The sequence below is a fragment of the Aphidius gifuensis genome, linkage group LG6 (assembly GCF_014905175.1).
Source record: "Aphidius gifuensis isolate YNYX2018 linkage group LG6, ASM1490517v1, whole genome shotgun sequence".
In the NCBI taxonomy this organism is placed as follows: domain Eukaryota; kingdom Metazoa; phylum Arthropoda; class Insecta; order Hymenoptera; family Braconidae; genus Aphidius; species Aphidius gifuensis.
In genome coordinates, this window is record NC_057793.1 from 13,977,764 (window position 1) to 13,998,857 (window position 21,094).

A 21,094-nucleotide genomic window follows, 5' to 3' on the forward strand; every position below is an offset into this window, starting at 1 on the left:
TCCTTCAAGGCTAAATATCAAGGCCTATCGAACGCTTTCTTGGGTTCACAGTGTCCACAGAGACCAACGTTACCAACCCTACCATCTTGATGGTATATCTACCACCAAAACGCCTCTGATACCATCTAGCATCATGAAGGACGATGATATGAGAAATATACCATCTTTTTGGTTTTCAGAACAGAAATTTTTTTTTTCTCTTTTTATGGAGGCTAGAAGCCATAGGCTTAGCCGCAGTATTGAATTCATCGGCGAAAAAAAAAAAAAACTCATAACTTACGAACTAAGTAACATAGAGACTTCGTACTAGGCTTAAAAGAAGCGCATTGAAAAACTCTATCGCTCGCATAATCGGTCTCTATTGATAACAGTTTTGAGTTAAAAAGAAAAAATGTAAATTTTGAAAAAATTTTTTTTCTTTCATAAAAAATTAAGGTACTATCTATTAGAAAGTATTTATCACCAAAGGTTTTTTGTTCGTAAAACTTCTCGGTTTAATATTTCATTATTCTTAAACTATCATTTATGTAACTTAAAATGTTACATACGTTTTTATGCGGAAATTTTTCAAGTTATAGAAACGGCGCAATGAATAGCTCAAAGTTAAATAGAGATAGAGACTTCGTATTAGGCTTATAATATGCGCCTTGAAAAACTCTATCGCCCGCATTGCGGGTTTTTTCTTCTATCTCTAATAGTTTTTGAAAAAAAAAAAACTATAAAATTAAAAACAAAAATTCTGATACTTAATTTTTTTTCTCGAAAACCGGTATTTATAAAAAAAAAAACCCCCAACCGATGTCACTAGATTTTTGTTGAGGTTGTAGCGAGATGGTAATATATGATGGTGCGCCACAGTAATTTTCAAAAAACTTAAGGGAAAATAAATAAAGTAATATTTTTTGATATTTTGTATTTTAGAAAAACTTACATATTTTATGCATCATATTAATTTTATCATCGTTAGAACAAAACAAGAAAAAGGATTTAAATAGCGAGTTTGTCTTCGGAATTCACTAGACTATGAAAAGAATTTCATTACCTCGTTGCTTATCTAAAATTACACTACATTATTACAAAAAAAAATTAAGCATTATCGATATTTTTTTTTTTTTTTTTCGTCAAATTGTATTCAATAATGAATTTTCCTATCAATAAGTTGCATAATACATCATACTAAATTTATGATTGTAGTTCGTTATTCGTGTATATTCAAATTTTTTAGTAATTCTTGAACTTTTTTGTTCAAAGGAAAGTTCGAATATATAATTTGAGCCAAACCAAATGAATTTGAAGAAAATAAGAGGTTTGAAATTGTTAATTTTTCAAAAAAGCAGTTACATAAAAAAGAAATCTTGATGGAATTCAATTTTTATAAATGTTTCAATTTTAATTCAAAGTTTATAAATGTTCTAATATAGTTCAAAATTAATTAATATGATTGGTTTTGACGATATTTTAAGAAACTTTGAAAAAATGATTCCATGCATGAGTTTCTTAATTGCGTAGTTGCTCAATCTTAGTTATTGTATTTTCTAAATACTTCACATGTCACAAGTATCACACTTCTATAGAAAAAAACATAATGAAATTTATGATCTTTGATTCATGATTTCGAAATTTCGTAAGAAAACTAAAACATTTAAATGTTAATCTATTTACAACTGTAAATCTTAGTCAATTTACGTTAGACCAAAAATTTGTCGACTCAACTAAATGAAAGTAAATCTATAATATTCTTATGAAGATGCAAAAATATAGAAGATATTAATCTACTTTCATGATTTTGAAATTTTGTAACGAAACGAAATTGTTAAAATATTAATAGAATATTTGAAACATTCCCAAGTCATTAAACAATAGCTAAATCTGTTAATTTAAACCAATGAAGGTAAATGCATAATATTCTTACGGCGATGCAAGCATGTAAGGATATATGAATTTACTTTTATGATTATAAATTTTATGCCAAAATAAAAAACAAAAATTATTTCTCTGTTTTTTTCAAATCTTTTAGAATAGACTAAGGAAGAAAAACGTAAAAAAATTATATTTGTACAACGAAAGTTGTGCCGGTAAACTTTCAATATCGTGATCCATTTTGTAAAGCCATCCAAAAAACAACATAATCTTGGTTTGCTCAACTAAATTTATTTCGAGCGCCGTTTGCCAATTGAGTTGCGTAATGATTTCACCGAGTTGAAGCTAACAACTTCATCATTTTTGTTTCCTGGGCAGTATTTAATTGTGTGAGCGTGGTCACCTTTGACTCCACAGATTGGACAAGTATAAGCTCTATGTAGGAATTAAAAAAATAGAAATATAATTATGATCATGAAACGGCAAGGAGAAAAATACATATTCAAAATCATCAATAAATTAATCATAAAAATTACCTCAGCACAGGGCAACGGACAATTCCATCTGCATCTCTGAGAACATGGCACTTGTAGTAAGTAGATTCTTCTCCGTTGTTTTTGCAGAAAACACATTCAACGGGGAACTTTTTTTTCTTGCGGCGAACAGTCATCGGTGAAGATTCAGGATTCTCCAACTCTGGACAGTACTCATAATCTTGACCATTATGGCGAAATTCTTTCATTACTTCTTCCGCTGAAATATTTAGGAAATATATAGGTATAAACATTGATTTTTTTAATTATATTCTCACTTTATTTATCGATGCTTAAAAAAATTAAGACAAGCATGTATACATATAATATAAATATAGAGAAGAATAAAAACAAACGGAAAGCATAAAAAACAACACTCACCGATATCAAAGCTAATATAGACCAACATTTTTAAGCTGTATGGCTTATATCACTTACTAAATAACTACTGTGGCCGTTAAATGTGTCAAAAAAATATTCAAAAAAAAAAACTTACGTTACACCTAATGTCGAATGCCCGACAACCACAGTCCAATATGTTGAGATAATTTAAACAATATTCTAAACTTACAAAAATGTATGGCGAAATTCTGAATCCAACAAACTTATAATATTTATTTAATATTCTAAAAATTCGCGGCGTAAATATTGAAAGAAAAAACTATAGGTATCAAATTGGTATGGGTGTAAATTAACCTTATTAAAAGTTTTTTCCAACTCCATTTCCTAATTATACAGTTATGTTATAATCAAGGAAGCCAAAGTTATAAGCATCGTCACGATATAAGTGGTGAAAGAACCCATTTTGAAATAGGATGTATATTCACTTCGAGGTGCATACTTCCCTTATAGATCTGAACACCTTTGCTTGAACGGAAACGTGAATTACATATGTACGCTTTTTGTTAATGAGTATCTTCTAACCTAAATAGGAAGAAATACACGACAGTTAACTATTTAATATCCCGGGAACGGGTGAACAACAAATCGTGAAGTATTTATAAATAATAAGCTACTTCTTTATGAGTCAGACTCGCTTGTATTATCTTTTTGAAAAAATTTTATCATACATGCAATGCTTATAAAAAGATACATAGGAAGGTTAGATGCATACAAGTATTGGAAAAACTAATAATTTCATATAGTTGAATTCATATTATACTCTAATACTCTTGATGGATCGCAATTACTTGAATGAATGTACCTCTAAATAAGTAAAAACAACATAAAAAAATACTGCTATAATTGAAGAACCGAAAAAAGTATTATTTTCGAGTTAAGTAGGAAAAAGACTTTTTAGCATTATGATTTTGCAAAGTTGAATATATTCAATTGATAAAATTTTCAAGTTATAAAAATTGTAATGTCGAAGTGAGTCTGCATGTTCCGTATATTGAATAGAATTTTATCACAAAAACAAAACATTGCGTATAATTTTTATATATATATATTTTTTTTTTAAGACCATTTTGATATCAGACGAACTGTATTCACCAAGTGGGCAATAAAATCAAGTGAGTAGAAAGTAAGATGAGTGGTGATATAACTCGACATTTTTCCTCAAAAAAATATACGGATTGAAAAATTAAACAGTCGATTATAATCAATAAATGAGGAATAAGATCGTTTGATTACATAAATACAAGTGTTCACAAAAAAATAAATGCAATTTACCGCTTGGTCTGGTAGATTCCCTGCTGATAGCAAATTCAGTGAACAATCGTTTCAGTTCGTCCTCGAGACTTTGATTATATGGAAAATACGAATTTGTTAAAGTTGGCATAAATAAGTTGTCCATCTTCATGATTGCAAAGCAAAGATCTTGATTTCGTGATTTTTCTGAACAGTTATCAAACTCTTCACAAAAAACAATTGACTTTTCGTATACCATTGACTTTAATTTCTCAAAAGTTTGAAACGTTTTTTGATCAAAATTGAACAAATGGTGAAGTTAGAAAAAGGAATACATTGAAATCTTAGAATTTCCGATACTTATAGCTTAGACAGGGTGCTCGCGAGTTGAAAAATAACGGCTGGATTACAAGACAAAGGGATGAACCTAAGTTTGCTTGACTACGACCAGCTACGGCAGTCGACCAATTGAGATAACTCGTGCCCAGCATTACCAACTTTCACATGTTTGTTTGGCGCCCGCCGAATTGCGCCGAATGATCGGCCGGCTTTTTTCATAAAATTTAAAAGTTATGAGCTCGGCGTTGATAATGCAGGATTTTACTATGGGTTGTCCAGTGGTAGGCAGTGCAGGGGTCCGTTCGTAATGGCGATTCGGCAGCACCCGTATTCTCAGGGCAAATTTTATACAATTTAGGGCTTCTTTTTGCCACTGATGGCGCTTATAAAATTTTTTTTATATAGATTTTACATATAAAAGCTCCACAAGCGCCACCGGTGGATGAAAAAAGCCCTAAATTGTAATGCCCTGTGAATACGGGTGCAGGGTTAGGGTTAGTAGCATGGAGGTGAATAAGGAGCAGTGTTGGGTAGGTATGAAACCCATTGTAATTTACACCTTGTTTTGTGCATGGTAAATTACACGACTTGCGCGCTTCGCCGTGGAGAGTCTGGAACTATGTATTTCGTAGCCATTTTGCAAACATATGTTTTATGTTTTCATTACTCTCGATGTTATTATTTGTTGTTATTCTTATTATTATTATATTCTCTAATTAGCATAAATTTGTTCTTTTGTTATTTTAAAAAAATTGTAAACAATGTCAGGTGTTAAAATTGGAAACAGTTTTAATATAAAAATTATAAATTATTAATTTTATTCGATCTCATTATTATTTTATTTCATTCAATGTTACTTGTGACTTTTAAAAACCAAAAGACTGTACTTAAGACGTATTCTATAGTTGTTTAAATAAAAATAATACTAAACGTCGTTAAATACAAATATATAAATATTTTTAATAGCTGAATAAAAATTTGGCTTAACTATAATTTTTTGTGTTTAACAGATAATTAATATTTTAATAATTAACTAAAGATAATATAAAGATATTATAACTTTTTCTACAGAACACCAAATAGTTATATAACATGTAATTAATAAATATCTGATACAAAAAAATTATTATTTTTTTCTTGGTTCATTCAAATAGTCGTATAAAATTTTTTAATTATAAGACTAGCCGAAAATGTATTAGAAGTCATTTTTAAGTTAATTAAAAAAACGATAAATTTATTCACATTCAGTTAAATAATGGTAATTATTAAAAAAATTAATATGCAAAAATTCTGCTTATTTTTTAAGTTTTTTAACTAACTTTTCTTTTTTTGGCACACATATTACTAAATTTTTTTGTTTATGCTATTGATTAGAATATTATAATGAACTATATTATATAAACTCATCTAATAATTATGATCGTTCGTTCATTTTTCTATTATTGTATTTTGTCTCACAAAAAAGCTAGATGACATTGACATGTTTTTTTTTTGTTTACAACAACAGGTTATTTGGCGTCAGGTAGGGCTAGGTATGGAATATTTACATTATTTACGTTTTTTACGTAAATTAAATGTAAATTATATGTAATGTAAATAACTCGAAAAATCGCCCATTTACCCAACACTGATAAGGAGTGTAAGCTTTGATTTTTTACTGAAGCCGACATTTCGGAGTAAATGCGGGCGCTGGGATCGGACTCGAACGACTGTATCACGGCGGTGGACAGTTGGCCGAGAGGGTATGGAATATCTGACCTTGGAAATTTTTTTTCAATACCTGGCGATTTGCCTGAATTTGCTATGGAAATAAAAAAATTTGCCTGATAATTGTTTAATTGTTATTAATTATTGAAAGTGAGTGTGGAAGTTAGCCGAAAAAATGATTCTTATTAATTAATAGCTTATACCCACTCTAGTCAGAAGCCTATACTTGCAATATCGCTCTGTTTTGTAAGAATTACGGTTTTTACTTTTTAGTTCTCAGGCCAAGCTAGTTATAAAACAAGTTAAATAAAGTCTACGTCTAGCCAAATGACATTATAAAGTTATCACTAAAGTTTCTCTAAGTATATGGCATAGTGAACAACCAATTTCTATTTTTCGTCGGTATTTCGCTCAATACTTTGCACCTGTCTTACTTATTATGCTTGTTAAGCATTTAGTACTCTGCAGTACGGGGATATTACGATATCCGAGACACCCCTTTTTTTTGTTGGTTTCTTATAGGAAATTTTCTCAGGATTACGGGAAAAATACGGAAAAAATTCCTACGAATGCGCAAAGTGGTTAAAAATTGAGTTTAATATTAAAAGTACGGCTATTTATCGATTATGTAAATATACTGTGTAAAATAATAATTATTTCTAGAATCTAGTAACGGCATTTGATAAAACTCGTCGAGTTGAAGAAAAAAGTCCGAATAAAAATTTCGATATCTCGAAAAGTTTTCAAGCCCCAATAATTTAAAAATTTCGATATATCAATTTTCTTGATTTTTTTAAATTTTAATAATGGAATTCGATAGAACTCGTCGAGGAGAAAAAAAAAGCCTATATAAAAACTTCGATATCTCGAATAGTTTTCGAGCCAGCGATATTTTTAAATAAAAAAATTTTAAAGATAAAAAAAACTTTTAATTACTGATTGTCACCTATTGTTAAGCACGAATATGTGTTTTTTTTTTTTAAAATAATGAAAATTTGACACGCTATATTTTTTACTTAGCTAAATATTTTACTTAGCTATATCTTTTCCTTAGCTACATCTTTTCCTTAGCTACATCTTTTCCTTAGCTACATCTTTTCCTTAGCTATATTCTTTACTCAGTCACAATTATAGCCAAACACACAATATCTACATTATTTTACTTAGCTATATTTTTTACTTAGCTACACCTTTCCTTAGTCTTAGTTATAGATAAACAAACAATACCTACATATTTTTACAAGCCAAAACATTTTACTTATAGTCAATAATCCAAAAACTATTCGAGATATCGAAATTTTCATATGGGCTTTTTTTTTCCTCGACGAGTTCTATCGAATTCCATTATTGAAATTTAAAAAAAATCAAAAAACCCGATATATCGAATTTTTTGAATTATCGCGGCTCGAAATCTTTTCGAGATATCGAAATTTTTATTTAGACTTTTTTCTTCAACTTAACGAGTTCTATCAAACGCCGTTACTAGATTCTAGAAATAATTATTATTTTAATAACTATACGATATATAACCGATAAATAGCCGTTTTTTGATATTTCAACTCGATTTTTAACCACTTTGCGCATTCGTAGGAATTTTTTCCGTATTTTTCCCGTAATCCTGAGAAAATTTCCTATAAGAAACCAACAAAAAAAAGGGGTGTCTCGGATATCGTAATCTTGCCTTTGTGAAGCTTTTCTATGTGAAACCTATATAAAAAAAATTTTGTCAAGCGCCATCAGCGGAAAAAAAAGCCCGGCACCCGTATTCACAGGGCAAATTTTATACAATTTAGGGCTTTTTTTTGCCACTGATGGCGCTTATAAAATTTTTTTTATATAGATTTTACATATAAAAGCTCTACAAGCGCCACCGGTGGATGAAAAAAGCCCTAAATTGTAATGCCCTGTGAATACGGGTGCTGGATAGCTATTCTCGACATAATAGGTGTGTTCGTTCACTTTTCACACCGAGCGTATGCAAGGAAGCGCTAGCGTTTTGCGGTCATTTGAAGAAACTGTAGTAACTAAAATTTACTATTTATTTTTTGCTATTCGTTTTGTCCAGTTCTTTTGCTCTCTTTCATTATTATTAATTGGTAATTTGTTCTTGCGTCTGAGAAAAAATTATTAAATTAACAAAATAAACACAATGACCGAAAATAACAAATTTTTAGTAAATTTTAGTTACTAAAGTTTCTTCAAATGACCGCAAAACTCTAGCGCTTCCTTGCATACGCTCCGTGCATACGCTCGGTGTGAATAGTGAACGAACACACTTAATTATCCCCTGTACCGGGGATAACATGAAAACGCTCGAAAGCGATATAGTCGTTTGATGGAAACCATTGAAGAAGATACAAATAAAGCCATAAATTAAGGTAAATTTCCACAAAATAGTTATCCCTGTCGCCGGGGATAACTGAGGGGATAATTTTGCCCTGTGAATTGGACTGCAGAGGCAAATTGTATACCTGCGTGTAAAAGAAAGAATTGTGAGTTGGACTGAATCTGTTCACACAGCAGTCCAATTCACAGGGCATTACAATTTAGGGCTTTTTTCCTCCACTGACGGCGCTTGTGAAGCTTTTGTATGTAAAATCTATATAAAAAAAATTTTACAAGCGCCATCAGCGGCAAAAAATAGCCCTAAATTGTAAAAAATTTGCCCTGTGAATTGGACTGCCGATATACAATTTGCCTCTGTGTGCTTCAATATTCGCGCATGTGCAGAAGGTTTCTCATGAACTTCTTCTGTCGGTTTTCACTCTAGAAACTTTAGTTATCTGGGATAAGTTGTCAAAAGTCAAAACTGAAATAGCCAGTCTCAATAAATATTCGTTTTAGCTAAAATAATATTTTGAACGTTAGAAATGGCTCTTTGGGTAGATAAATACCGACCAACAACGTTTTGCAAGTTGAACTTTCATAAGCAACAAGCAGAAAACTTGCGAAATATGGTAAATATTAAATGAAACTACGGTTATGTATCAGTTTGGCAATTTCAAAATATTATAGGTTGTTGATTTTTACACTTTTTCGTTAAGGTTCAAAAGAGTGATTTCCCTCATTTACTCGTTCATGGACCTTCTGGGGCTGGCAAAAAAACGAGAATAATGGCAATCATTCGAGAACTCTACGGAGCTGGAGCGGAACGACTACGAATCGAGCCAATGCATTTCGAAGTCAGTAAAATATTGTTTGTTTATACTTTATATCTAATAACGTATTGTCTTATATTATTTAACTTGTAGACGGCGTCGAAAAAAAAATTTGAAATTATGACCATCAGCAGTAGTTTTCACATTGAGGTTAATCCTAGTGACCATGGTATTCACGACAGGATTGTCATTATGGATCTTGTGAAACAAACAGCTCAAACCCAGCAATTCGATATCAATGGCGGTCGTGAATTCAAAGGTTCTCAAATAAAAAATAAAATACAGATATATTTTACGTCTGTTTATAGAATTTACTTAGAGTTCGAAGTGATATCTATTTGTATTTATAAAACATTTGATTTCAGTTATCGTTTTAACAAATGTTGATCAGTTGACTAAAGATGCTCAACATGCTCTTCGAAGAACTATGGAAAAATATGTTGCATCTTGCAGATTGATTCTTTGTGCTAATTCAACATCACGTATTCTTCCTGCTATAAAATCTCGATGTCTTGAAATCCGGGTTCCTGCTCCAACTGTCGCAGAAATCAAATCTATTCTTCATCACATATGTAAAAAAGAAGGGCTCCAATTACCAGAAAAGCTTGCCACAAATGTTGCCAATGCATCTGGAAGGAATTTGAGAAGAGCAATTTTGATGCTGGAGGCTTGTAAAATCGAATTGTAAGTACAAGAAAGAAACTAAATAATATTAAGCTATTGTTCTAAGTTTTCTGAACGATTCGTAAGCTTTTTAATGAATTTAAATTGCAGGTATCCATTTATTGATGATCAGAGAATTGCTGAGCCAGATTGGCAATTATTCATTCGTAAAACGGCCACGATGATAGTTTCCGAACAAAGTCCGAGAAAACTTTTAGAAGTTCGTGGTCGACTTTATGAGTTATTAACTCATGCAATTCCTTGTGAGCTAATTTTTAAAGGTCTTCTCGAAGAGAGTTTAAAAAATTGCGATTTAACCTTAAAAGCCGAAGTTATTAAAATCGCAGCTGATCTTGAGCATCGAATGAGAACTGGCTCTAAAGCTATTTTCCATCTGGAAGCATTTATTGCGAGATTTATGGCAATTTACAAAAAGTTTATGGACAGAACATTAGCAGACTTCGTATAAATTAAAAAAAAAAAAATAATACAGATACATAATCACGGTAGATTTTTCACGTACAATTTAAGATATCGTAAATTTTCATATCAGTGCGTCTCAAAATCCATTATACCTTGTCTGCCAATCATTGAGCCGGTGGGTCTCAAAAGAGTGATCATGTAACCGAATATTCCATACATAAACAAAAATTACTACCAAGGAATGTTCGTGAAACAAAAATGATAATTCCAAATTTCGCAATGACATTATTTATTGAACTCAAACGAAGAATAAATTCTTGATATACACTTGATTTTTAGTTTTGATAATTGTTTGGAGTTAACTAACAATTTTACTTTTTTATTTTACCTCAAAATATCGCCGCTAAAGCTAAAGTAGCAATTGTCGAAATTGCTATGACAGTCCAGCCTGTAGTATAAACTTGCTTTATTCTTAGAAGTTGTCCCAAGTCCCAAGCCTAAAAACAAATAAATATCCTTATTAACTATAAACATTGTTCTTTTTTTGACAATTGTAATTAAGGTACAACCGGCCAAAATGAAAAATAGTCTGAGGCTCATGAAATTAATAATTTAGATAAATGAAATAATAATGCATCTTTTTGTCAATTCAGTTTTTATGTTATAATACTTTTTTTTTTGTAATAATTATTCAAAGTTGACATAATTTAGAGAGGTTAAACATGGGCTCTTATGGGAGGAGGTGTTGGAAAATATCTACGAACTTAACAAAACAATACTTGTTTTGGTCTGACCTATCCCAAAAACTAATAGATAATAAAAGAAAAAATAAGGAATTTTTTGATATCAGGATGAAATGGGCTTATAAGACTAAATCTCACGTAATTAATAAAAATATAAGCTAAAAACACGATTTTTAGCAATTTTATGAGAACAATTATTGAGGCTCTGGCAACAGCGCATTGGAGCGGGAAAATTTAAACAACAAATTGAGCAAAATTTAGCATCCATGTTTAGCTTTTACACAGAATACACACACATACATTCATAAAATAGATATTAAGATGGCGTCAAGATCAGTGTTGCAAACTGACAAAAAAAGCACTATTGCCGGGGTCACATGAGAAAAAAATAAAACTAATTAAAATTGATGAAATTACAATAATATGATATATTATGCAATAACATAGACGAAATGATAAGATTCTCTAGTAAAAAGTATTATTAATAAGCCACAAACGACAGAGAAAGATCCATATTTTTAGTTATTTGGGGTTGGCAACGCAAAAACTATCCATGTAAAAGCATAGGCAGTATATTGAGGACACGCCCCCAAAAATTTTGGCCGGTTGTACCTTAAGGTCAAAAAATGAATTGACGCATAGAAGGACGTCGGAGTTAACTTGATGAAACTTAGAAAAGATAAGAAGCCCTGTGGTCTAGTGGTCAAGGCGTTTGCCCGGAAAGCAAAAGACCCGGGTTCGATTCCCGGCGGGGGAACTTCGTTATTTTTTCTAAGTTTCTGGTTTTTTTCAAAAAAATGAATTGACGCATAGAAGGACGTCGGAGTTAACTTGATGAAACTTAGAAAAAATAAGAAGCCCTGTGGTCTAGTGGTCAAGGCGTTTGCCCGGAAAGCAAAAGACCCGGGTTCGATTCCCGGCGGGGGAACTTCGTTATTTTTTCTAAGTTTCTGGTTTCTGGTTTTTTGGTCAAATTTAAAGGGTAAAGATATTCATGGATAGCTTTCCATAATTGAATATTGAAAGCGGACAGGTTTTGAAGAAAATAAGTTACATTCTCTAAAATATAGAAAAATATTAAAATTGAATCATTTTTTTTTTTTTATAACGAATAAATAAAATATTATAAAAGAAACAGCTCTAAGAAATTCAGATGAATCAACAAATATTTTTGAAATAAAAATGAATGAATAAGTGCTTTTGTATATTAAATTTTGATATTGAGGTGTAGAAGGTAAAATTTAAGGGTACTGATAAAATGTTTAAAGTTGATTTTCTTAAAATAAAAACGACTCATGGCTTTAAAGACTAAAGGACTATATCTCTCAGAATTCACGCCAAAGATATATTTTTTTCTACTTGTGTTTTAGAAAAAAAAACACGGGAATTCAAAAATATTGAAATTTTCAAGAAATAGCTCAACTATTCGTTTTTTCACGCATGTGTAGAAGGATGCCAATACTAGAAGCCGAAAGATCAGCCACAGTATCAAATTCTATGACAAAAAAAAAAAAAAAAAAAATATCAATTACTTTGTTTTCTCGTACTAAAAATAATGGCATCCAAATTATCAATCTGAGTCTAATTTTCTTTTATAATAAAATTCAAAAATTACAAAAAAAACTAGGCAAGCTGTAACTTGTGATCGGATTGAAATAGACTTCTTCCAAAACTTTAGCGCCTTTATACAAAATTTTTTTCTTTCTATAAATACAAATTTTCTCGAAATAAATAAAAATCGTAAATTTTTTTATTTTTTTTCAAGTCTTCTTTTTAATAGGAATTGACTGGTTGAATTAAGTTTCATTCCCTAAGTAATAAAGTTTTGAAAAACGCGTTTTAGAGCTTCGTACAAAGTCTTTATGCCAATCTTACCAGTTTTCTAATACCTATGAAGCAACTATAAAGACAAAGATAAAATTCAACACGCCCTAACCGACGTATTAAAATTTTTTAATGTTCAATCGGTAACACGAGCCACATGCGCTAACGAACATTATCAGGTCTTTATGATTTTATATTTTTGGCAGAAATACAAGATACGACTTTAACGTGGTCCAAAAACGTATGCGCATGGACCTACCTGTATATTTCTACCATGATTAAATTATTGCTTTGTATCATTGTGTGTAGTCATACGAACCAAGTGACGAATTCCATTAAAATAGTGAAAAAGTGCTGGCCAGGCAATAGCATATTTTCCGATGAAAAGAAATACGGCTGGTGGACACATTACATCAATCGTTTGAATCATTGACAGCATTCCTCCAGGTATAAAGAGTCCAGCTGAAAGACAATCATTAAGTGAGCGACTGAACAGCAATTTACTCTGTTATTACAAATTTTTTTACCTGCTCCGATCCCGAGTGCGTACAAAGAAAGAGCTATTCCGGTTCCACGATGAGTAATTGACAATATTGTGGTTAATTGAGGTTTATAAATCGTCAGATGAGGAGACATTGGTCGATTTAAACGTTCATTTTTCTGTGTATATGTTTCAATTTGTGTTGTCATACATTTTGAGACTGTTGATGGGATAGCAACAAATCTACAAAACAAAATAAATGAGTGGTTGAACTAATTATACTTTTTCCGAACAAAATTAATGAGTTTTTTTATAGAATAAGTAAGAAAGAAAGTCAATAAAGCAACAAATTTTTATCATGTTTTATTGGTGCCTTTCATATTTCGTGTTCTGACTAGTAGAGACAAATTAGATGTTTACATGATATACAGGTTTTATCTGATACTGACGTAATCAAATTTCTCTTACCTAGGTGTGAAGATACTTGGGGATTTGCACATGCCCAAATTTTGGCAGCACAATAACCTGAAATGTTTGACGAGATACTGGTGTTTAAACACTTTATTTTTCTAGGTTCATTTATTTTACATTTAATAATATGAAAAAGTATTATTCAACGGGTTGGACAAAATTTACCTTGAATAGCTGAGGGCCATTGTTGAATATTCTATGAAACAATACCAGATTTTTTTTTATTAATTTTTTTATTAATCGTCTTTTCGATTTGACAGCGCAAAAACAAAACCGCTTTCTGGAAAAAATATAATAATTCCTTAAAAGCTCTATTATCAAAAGAACAACATTTGTCCGACTTAATGGAACAAAAAAAATTATTACCCTACATATACATAGTCTATACTGCACCCGTATTCAGAGGATGTTCTCATTAGGGCGTTTTTTTTCCGATGGTGGCGTTTGTGAAGCTTTTCTATATGAAATCTATTATAGATAGATTATCTATATAAAAAAAATTTTGTCAAGCGCCATCAGCGGAAAAAAAAGCCCTAATGAGAACAATTTTGCCCCGTGAATACGGGTGCAGCAGTCCAATTCACAGGGCATTACAATTTAGGGCTTTTTTCCTCTACTGGCGGCGCTTGTAGAGCTTTTGTATGTGAAATCTATATAAAAAAAATTTGACAAGCGCCATCACCGGCAAAAAAAAGCCCTAAATTGTAAAAAATTTGCCTTGTGAATTGGACTGCAGAGGATGTTCTCATTAGGGCGTTTTTTTTTCGATGGTGGCGTTTGTGAAGCCTGGGGTGCATTCCTTTAATAAAAAATTTTTTTTCGTTTTGCAATTTCGCCCTGTAATACCGGCCAAAATTTTATAGGAAAAAGCTGTTTCTTGTAGTGGCAGTACTGGCACATGACATTATTTTTTTTGGCTTCCAATTATTAGATGGATAACTGTTCAATGTTTATATCAAACTGAAATAAATAGAAAATTGACTTGTTGTGATTGTTTGTTATTGTCACATAGGTCGTACCACACATTATCGTGAACTGTAAAGCCTGGAATATTGCATAGAGAAATTTATCACTTTTGTCGTTGTTTCTGTTTCTAGTTTTTAGTCGGTGTTACAGGGCGAAATTGCAAAACGAAAAAAAATTTTTTATTAAAGGAATGCACCCCTTTCTATATGAAATCTATATAAAAAAAATTTTGTCAAGCACCATCAGCGGAAAAAAAAGCCCTAATGAGAACAATTTTGCCCCGTGAATACGGGTGCAGTGATGGGTAATTCGACGATTTTCGGGGTATCATACAATCATACGTATGATACGTATCATACTACATAAAAAGTATGATAGTTGAAAGTGCCCTCTTTTTTTATAAAATGAACTAAATGATTTATTAAACTCTCACTCACACCACTGTACAAATGTATCAAACTTTTTTTTTTGTTACGCGATAAATAATAAATAAATTCATCAACGTGTATAAAAAATTTTATTAGAATTAAAACATTATACGAGAAAATAATTTAACACTTAATATTATGACTTCTTTGAAAAATTGGCTCATGAGTTCGCCTGGAATATATTCAAGTATGCTAATATGATGAAAGAGGTCAACTTGGCAAATAGGTCTCCCAGATTCATATAATACGTTTCTCATGAAGAACAATAGGGAAAATATATTTGTGATATTGAGTGATGTTAAATTATCTGTGTGATTATAATCTCATAATTACTGTATTTATTATTTTTTTTTTGCAAGCTAATGAAACTGTCTTTTTTCTTGGCATTTCATGATGTTCCTTAGAAGTTGTCAAAACCTTACTTGCCCACATATGATGTCTATTATCTCATTTTTTTATTGTAATTTTTGAGATGATTTAAATAAAATACACACATTCATTTTTCGTTAGTTGATTTATTAATGAATATTAATAAATTTTTGAGATTACATATTATGTTGGATCTTGGATGTTGACATATTGTTTTTGGGCGCCAAATATGTGTATAATGGCGGATAGGCAAAAAATGGCGTCAGTAAAATAGTTTAAAAAGTGAAATGTAGAGGCGCTCTTAATGTATGATACATGGCGTATAATAATGGAGATGTATCATACTGTATGATGTAGTGTATGATACTGCTGTATGATACACCGGTATCATACCTACCCAACACTGCTGCAGTCCAATTCACAGAGCATTACAATTTAGGGCTTTTTTCCTCCACTGGCGGCGCTTGTAAAGCTTTTGTATTAGAGTGGGTATAAGCATTAAGCAGTGTGAAGCCACCGAGGTCCCATTAGTCCGACATTTTGTGCTCGCCGTATGGAGTGGGTATAAGGGGGTTCCGTCACTTCCGAGGTAAAAATCATCTATGGCTCCACTCTGCTTATACCCACTCTATTTTGTATGTAAAATCTATATAAAAAAAAATTTACAAGCGCCATCAGCGGCAAAAAAAGCCCTAAATTGTAAAAAATTTGCCGTGTGAATCGGACTGCTGAAACAGCACTGTGCCGCTGTCTGACAGGATTTCTCAGGGTATGTAACACGAAATTCGTAATATTATTGAAGGTAAATTAATCGCAATAAAAGTAAAACACACGAAACAATAATTATTACTGAATAATAATTCATGTAGACCCATTGGATCGTTAGCACACGATCGCTTTAGGAATTAAAATATGAAATAAACAAATAAAAAAATTTGTTTGCAAATGCATAGGCGATAATAATTGATATTTATTAATATTTTTTGGTACCAAATAATGGTTAAAATAATAAAATAAAAATCTCAATGAAAAGGAAGATGAAAAGAAAACACTTTTTAGATATGGTTGATATATAGGTATACAGGAGGTGTGTTCGTTCACTTTTCACATCGAACGTACGCACGGAGCGTTATGCAAGGAAGCGCTAGAGTCGTGCGGTCATTTAAGGTGTGTTCGTTCACTTTTCACACCGAGCGTATGCACGGAGCGTATGCAAGGAAGCGCTAGCGTTTTGCGGTCATTTAAAGAAACTGTAGTAACTAAAATTTACTATTTATTTTTTGCTATTCGTTTTTTCCAGTTCTTTCGCTCTCTTTTATTATTATTAATTGGTAATTTGTTTTTGCGTCTGAGAAAAAATTATTAAATTAACAAAATAAACACAATGACTGAAAATAACGAATTTTTAGTAAATTTTAGTTACTAAAGTTTCTTCAAATGACCGCAAAACTCTAGCGCTTCCTTGCATACGCTCCGTGCATACGCTCGGTGTGAATAGTGAACGAACACAGCTTTAATGAATCTTTAGCAACTAAAATTTACCGACGCATTCGTTATTTTCAGTCATTGTGTTTATTTTGTTAATTTAATAATTTTTTCTAAGACGCAAGAACAAATTACCAATTATTGATGAATAAAGAGAACGAAAGAGCTAGAAAAAACAAATAACAATAAATAAATAGTAAATTTTAGTTACTAAAGTTTCTTCAAATGACCGCACGACTCTAGCGCTTCCTTGCATACGCTCCGTGCGTACGCTCGATGTGAATAGGTGCTTTCTTTTGTGTATTCATTTTTTTTCACTTTCATGCGCATGATCATGCACATGCGGCTGTTATGCAAACTTGTTGAGAGAATAGTAGCGTCCAACAAATAATTTTTCAAAAATAAGGATTAAAACATGGCTGATCTAGTCATGTCCTACGCTGTTGCAAACTGACTTTTTGCTGACTGCGCATTCAATAGCGCATGCGCGTAAATAAACAGGAAAAAAAATAAGGTGCTTTCTTTTGCGTATTTATTTTTTTTTACTTTCATGCGCATGATCATGCACATGCGCCTGTCATGCAAACTTGTTGAGAGAACAGTGGCGTCGAGCAAATAATTTTTCAAAAATAAGAATTAAAACATGGCTGATCCAGCCCCTTATGTCCTACGCTGTTGCAAACTGACTTTTTGCTGACTGCGCATTTCATTGCGCATGCGCGAAAATAAACAGGAAAAAAAATGAACACCCAAAAGAAAGCACCTAATAGCATGGTAGAAGTACTACAGCACCCGTATTCACAGGGCAAATTTTATACAATTTAGAGCTTTTTTTTGCCACTGATGGCGCTTATAAATTTTTTTTTATATAGATTTTACATATAAAAGCTCCACGAGCGTCACCGGTGGATGAAAAAAGCCCTAAATTGTAATGCCCTGTGAATACGGGTGCAGGTATGGCAGTAGTCCATGCTTTTTTCGTCGCGTTCTGCGCAGCCTTATTTTTTCAACCAATCAACAACGCGCCATCGAGCTGTTTTGCTTTTCTTTCTAACACGCAATCTCTATTAGAAGAGCCTCTCTCTTTAACATACTGTTTTGACAACTATTTTTTATATATAACAATATATTGTTGTAAATACTAATAAATATATGTGGAGCATGTTTATAAAAAATCAGAAAAATAAAAAAACCAAGACAGTTTAACAAATAAATTATAATATTTTCATTATTGTTGTTTTTTTTATGCCACAAACAATGGAGGTTGTGTTGTATTTATTATACTTGGATTTATTTATTTAATATAAATAATTAATTTTTAGTTTTGATGTATGTGAATCATTATAAAATATACCAAATCTAGTTGAATAAATATGATAACTTTTGAAAAATTTAAAAAAAACTTGAAAATTTTCTTAACAAATTTGTATCGCGCGCGCATAAAGTCTTCCATTTTTGTGGCGAGAAGGCGATCTTTTGATTGGTCGATTCACAGCGGCCAAACCAGGCTGCGCACTGCCATACCTGTAGTATTTCTACCATGCCTAATAGTGAACGAACACACCTATTTTGTCACGAGAGAGCCACGGTGTTTACGTGGTCGATCAGCCTCTATCCGCGCTTGTCAAGAACCGTGGGCTCGATATACTTGGTTGGCAGGTTATGGAAAAATGAAAATCTAATTACGTAGGGAGTTTGGGAATGGTTTAGGCAAGTTTAGGAAATCATTTTTATAGTTTAGGAAACAATAGTTAATTAGTTATTAATTAAACAAAAGTAGGCGTATCCTTAGTTGGCAGTATAATAGAAAAAATAAAGTAATGAGTCTAATCGATAGGAAATTAGTTGATAAAGTTGAGGAAATCATTAATAGAGTTTAGGAAATTGTATAAATAATTGAAATTAATTATTTTCAATTATAATTTTGAAATTTTAATTAAGAGTGCGCAGTAGTATCTGCGCAATTATTTTTCTTTCTACTTTCACGGCATTTTGGCGTCGTGACTGTAGTCAGTTAGCCACCTGTCATAATAACAAATAATAACAATATAAAAACAAATAACAGCAATAAATCATAACAAATATTTTATCAATAAAGAAATAAACAATACAAATCAGTGTGACATATCAAAAAAATCATACCAGAAATTTTTATCGTTCATTTATAATCCATATAATTAATGTCGTTGTGTAAAATAAAATATCATCAAAAATTGTTGATAATTGTTTTACAATTTCTTTTTTTTATTTTTACTTTTTTCAATCATTAAAATACGATTTTTATATGAACGTCAAGTTTTTTAAGATCACAATGATCCAGATAATTAACAAAAAAAATATAGTTATATCTTTGAAAATGTTATTAAAACACTTCAAATTCAATTAAACAAGACAGTAACATAAAATATATCTTTTAAAAAATAATCATTTTGAAAAATTGAATATCAAAGCATTAATTGTGAAAAATTTAAAATCAATGATTAAAAAATAATTAAGATAATGTATATTTATTTATTTATTTATTCATTTATTTGTTAAGTATTACGCCCTTGTCATTTCGTACTTATGAGCTACATTATATAAGTTTTACAATTACAAGTTTTGTTTCTTAATAATATGTATTATTATATATGTAAAGAGATGAATATATATATTGATGAGATGAACATGTGGTAGTAGACAGTCGCTGATGACCACGTGACGATCTACGATTGTGACAGAGTGCCATATGTATATGACGATTCACGGCTGTAGCGGAGTGACACATAGACTTCCACGTCGATCCACAACCAGATGATTATTATTGGAGTTTCGAGAAGATTGTACAGATTCTCGAAAACGAGCCTTTATTTTACATCGCCCTGAGTTGCCTTAAATGACAACTTTTTCGATGGAAAATTTCTGTATAGACTCTGCACTATCTATGTAACGAGATGGAAGTGGCATAACGCAAATTTGCGCTACTGCATCTTCTACTGCGCACATGAGCCCGATGACGCTCGAACTTGTACGAGCGCCAGCGGAGAAAATTTAGTTTGTAAAATATTAAAAATATAAAAATTACTTCCAGTCCGGCCACCATCGAGTGCGTCCGTAAAATAAAACTTATAAATACTTCTTGGTGACGTGGCTTTGCCACATCACACATACATTAAAGCATATCTTGTATAATTATTATCAGTATATCATATAAACTGAATATTAAAATAAAGAATTAAAATAATATTAAATTAAAAAAAAAATTGTGTTAGATTTTATTTAAAATATTTAACTAAAATCTTATAATATTAAATTAAAGTAATTTGGTGGTAAAATTTGAATATACAATAAAAGAATTCAAATAGTAATAAAACCGCCGGTTACAATAATTTTCGTTTGCCGTAGTCCGGGATCGAACTCGAGACGTTTGGGTGGAGAGTTAAGAGCGCTATCCACTACACCAAATGAGCCGGCTGAGATCTCGTATCCTTAAATAAAAAAAGCATTGGTGTCATGGCGTCGCATTTTGCGTGCGCATCCAAATTTGAACTTGGCGCTTCATTTTTCAAACTTAGCGCCTCATTTTTGAATTTACTGGAATCTGATTGGGGTATTAGAAGGTCACGTGCATGTCGTATAAATTGATATAGGTGGCGCTAATTGCATATACATATGTATGTGTGTGTTGACATTTGTGATTATAACAACATTTTATATCTGTCAAAAAATATTAATGCCCATAACCTTCAAACGATTTACCAATATTTAATTGAATTGTTATAAATAAAAGAATAGTTAATGTGTTATAAATAAATAACGAAAAATTGAAAAAAAAAGAACTACATTCAAACACAAAAAAAAAAAGATCGATTCATTTTTAAATAGGGCACGCGGACCTGTAAGAATGAAATCAAGATTTGTACATTTTAATTAACAATAACAAAGTATTGTTAATTAAAATTTTGGAGTAAACAGATTTTTTTATCTAATCATTATTGAAGTACGAAACCTGCATTCATTGGTTTAAATAAAC

At 31.3% G+C, this 21,094-nt stretch overlaps 3 protein-coding genes across 5 annotated transcripts; 1 reads left to right on the forward strand and 2 right to left on the reverse strand.

Annotated features, from left to right (window-relative positions):
* Positions 1–706: 706 nt before the first annotated feature.
* On the reverse strand, positions 707–4,663 carry LOC122859566 (nanos homolog 2-like). 2 transcript variants are annotated; one of them, XM_044163236.1, is made up of 3 exons: positions 4,068–4,663; positions 2,397–2,613; positions 707–2,295 (listed from the first exon to the last, which is right to left on the reverse strand). In XM_044163236.1, exons 1-3 carry the CDS (start codon positions 4,282–4,284, stop codon positions 2,151–2,153), a joined length of 579 nt encoding a protein of 192 aa, XP_044019171.1. In that variant the 5' UTR covers positions 4,285–4,663; the 3' UTR covers positions 707–2,150. The 2 variants fall into 2 exon arrangements, with proteins under 2 accessions (XP_044019171.1, XP_044019173.1); XM_044163238.1 differs by lacking the exon at positions 4,068–4,663 and adding an exon at positions 2,775–3,056.
* A 4,141-nt stretch (positions 4,664–8,804) lies between these two features.
* LOC122859554 (replication factor C subunit 3) lies at positions 8,805–10,647 on the forward strand. Its single transcript, XM_044163218.1, has 5 exons — positions 8,805–9,028; positions 9,116–9,253; positions 9,323–9,488; positions 9,595–9,913; positions 10,004–10,647. Exons 1-5 carry the CDS (start codon positions 8,942–8,944, stop codon positions 10,359–10,361), a joined length of 1,068 nt encoding a protein of 355 aa, XP_044019153.1. The 5' UTR covers positions 8,805–8,941; the 3' UTR covers positions 10,362–10,647.
* On the reverse strand, positions 9,757–14,369 carry LOC122859564 (succinate dehydrogenase cytochrome b560 subunit, mitochondrial-like). Of its 2 annotated transcripts, none has more exons than XM_044163232.1 (6): positions 14,000–14,194; positions 13,832–13,888; positions 13,410–13,606; positions 13,202–13,344; positions 10,704–10,812; positions 9,757–9,858 (listed from the first exon to the last, which is right to left on the reverse strand). In XM_044163232.1, the coding sequence occupies exons 1-5, from the start codon at positions 14,017–14,019 to the stop codon at positions 10,705–10,707; spliced, it is 525 nt and encodes a 174-aa protein (XP_044019167.1). In that variant the 5' UTR covers positions 14,020–14,194; the 3' UTR covers positions 9,757–9,858; position 10,704. The 2 variants fall into 2 exon arrangements, with proteins under 2 accessions (XP_044019167.1, XP_044019166.1); XM_044163231.1 differs by lacking the exon at positions 9,757–9,858 and adding an exon at positions 14,201–14,369 and having other exon boundaries at positions 10,588–10,812; positions 14,000–14,114.
* Between the last annotated feature and the right edge of the window lie 6,725 nt (positions 14,370–21,094).

What these genes read in the sequence shown, in the direction of transcription:
- LOC122859564 (XM_044163232.1), bottom strand. Translation starts at nt 14,019, where the DNA reads ATGGCCCTCAGCTATTCAAG. An exon ending in CCAAGTATCTTCACACCTAG is followed by an intron (nt 13,607 to 13,831) that starts GTAAGAGAAATT and finishes TTTGTTTTGTAG; the next exon opens with ATTTGTTGCTATCCCATCAA. An exon ending in TTAATGGAATTCGTCACTTG is followed by an intron (nt 10,813 to 13,201) that starts GTTCGTATGACT and finishes ATTTGTTTTTAG; the next exon opens with GCTTGGGACTTGGGACAACT.
- LOC122859554 (XM_044163218.1), top strand. Translation starts at nt 8,942, where the DNA reads ATGGCTCTTTGGGTAGATAAATACCGACCAACAACGTTTTGCAAGTTG. An exon ending in CAGAAAACTTGCGAAATATG is followed by an intron (nt 9,029 to 9,115) that starts GTAAATATTAAA and finishes TTTTTCGTTAAG; the next exon opens with GTTCAAAAGAGTGATTTCCC. An exon ending in TCGAGCCAATGCATTTCGAA is followed by an intron (nt 9,254 to 9,322) that starts GTCAGTAAAATA and finishes TTTAACTTGTAG; the next exon opens with ACGGCGTCGAAAAAAAAATT.
- LOC122859566 (XM_044163236.1), bottom strand. Translation starts at nt 4,284, where the DNA reads ATGGTATACGAAAAGTCAATTGTTTTTTGTGAAGAGTTTGATAACTGT. An exon ending in GGAATCTACCAGACCAAGCG is followed by an intron (nt 2,614 to 4,067) that starts GTAAATTGCATT and finishes TAAATATTTCAG; the next exon opens with CGGAAGAAGTAATGAAAGAA. An exon ending in GTCCGTTGCCCTGTGCTGAG is followed by an intron (nt 2,296 to 2,396) that starts GTAATTTTTATG and finishes ATTCCTACATAG; the next exon opens with AGCTTATACTTGTCCAATCT.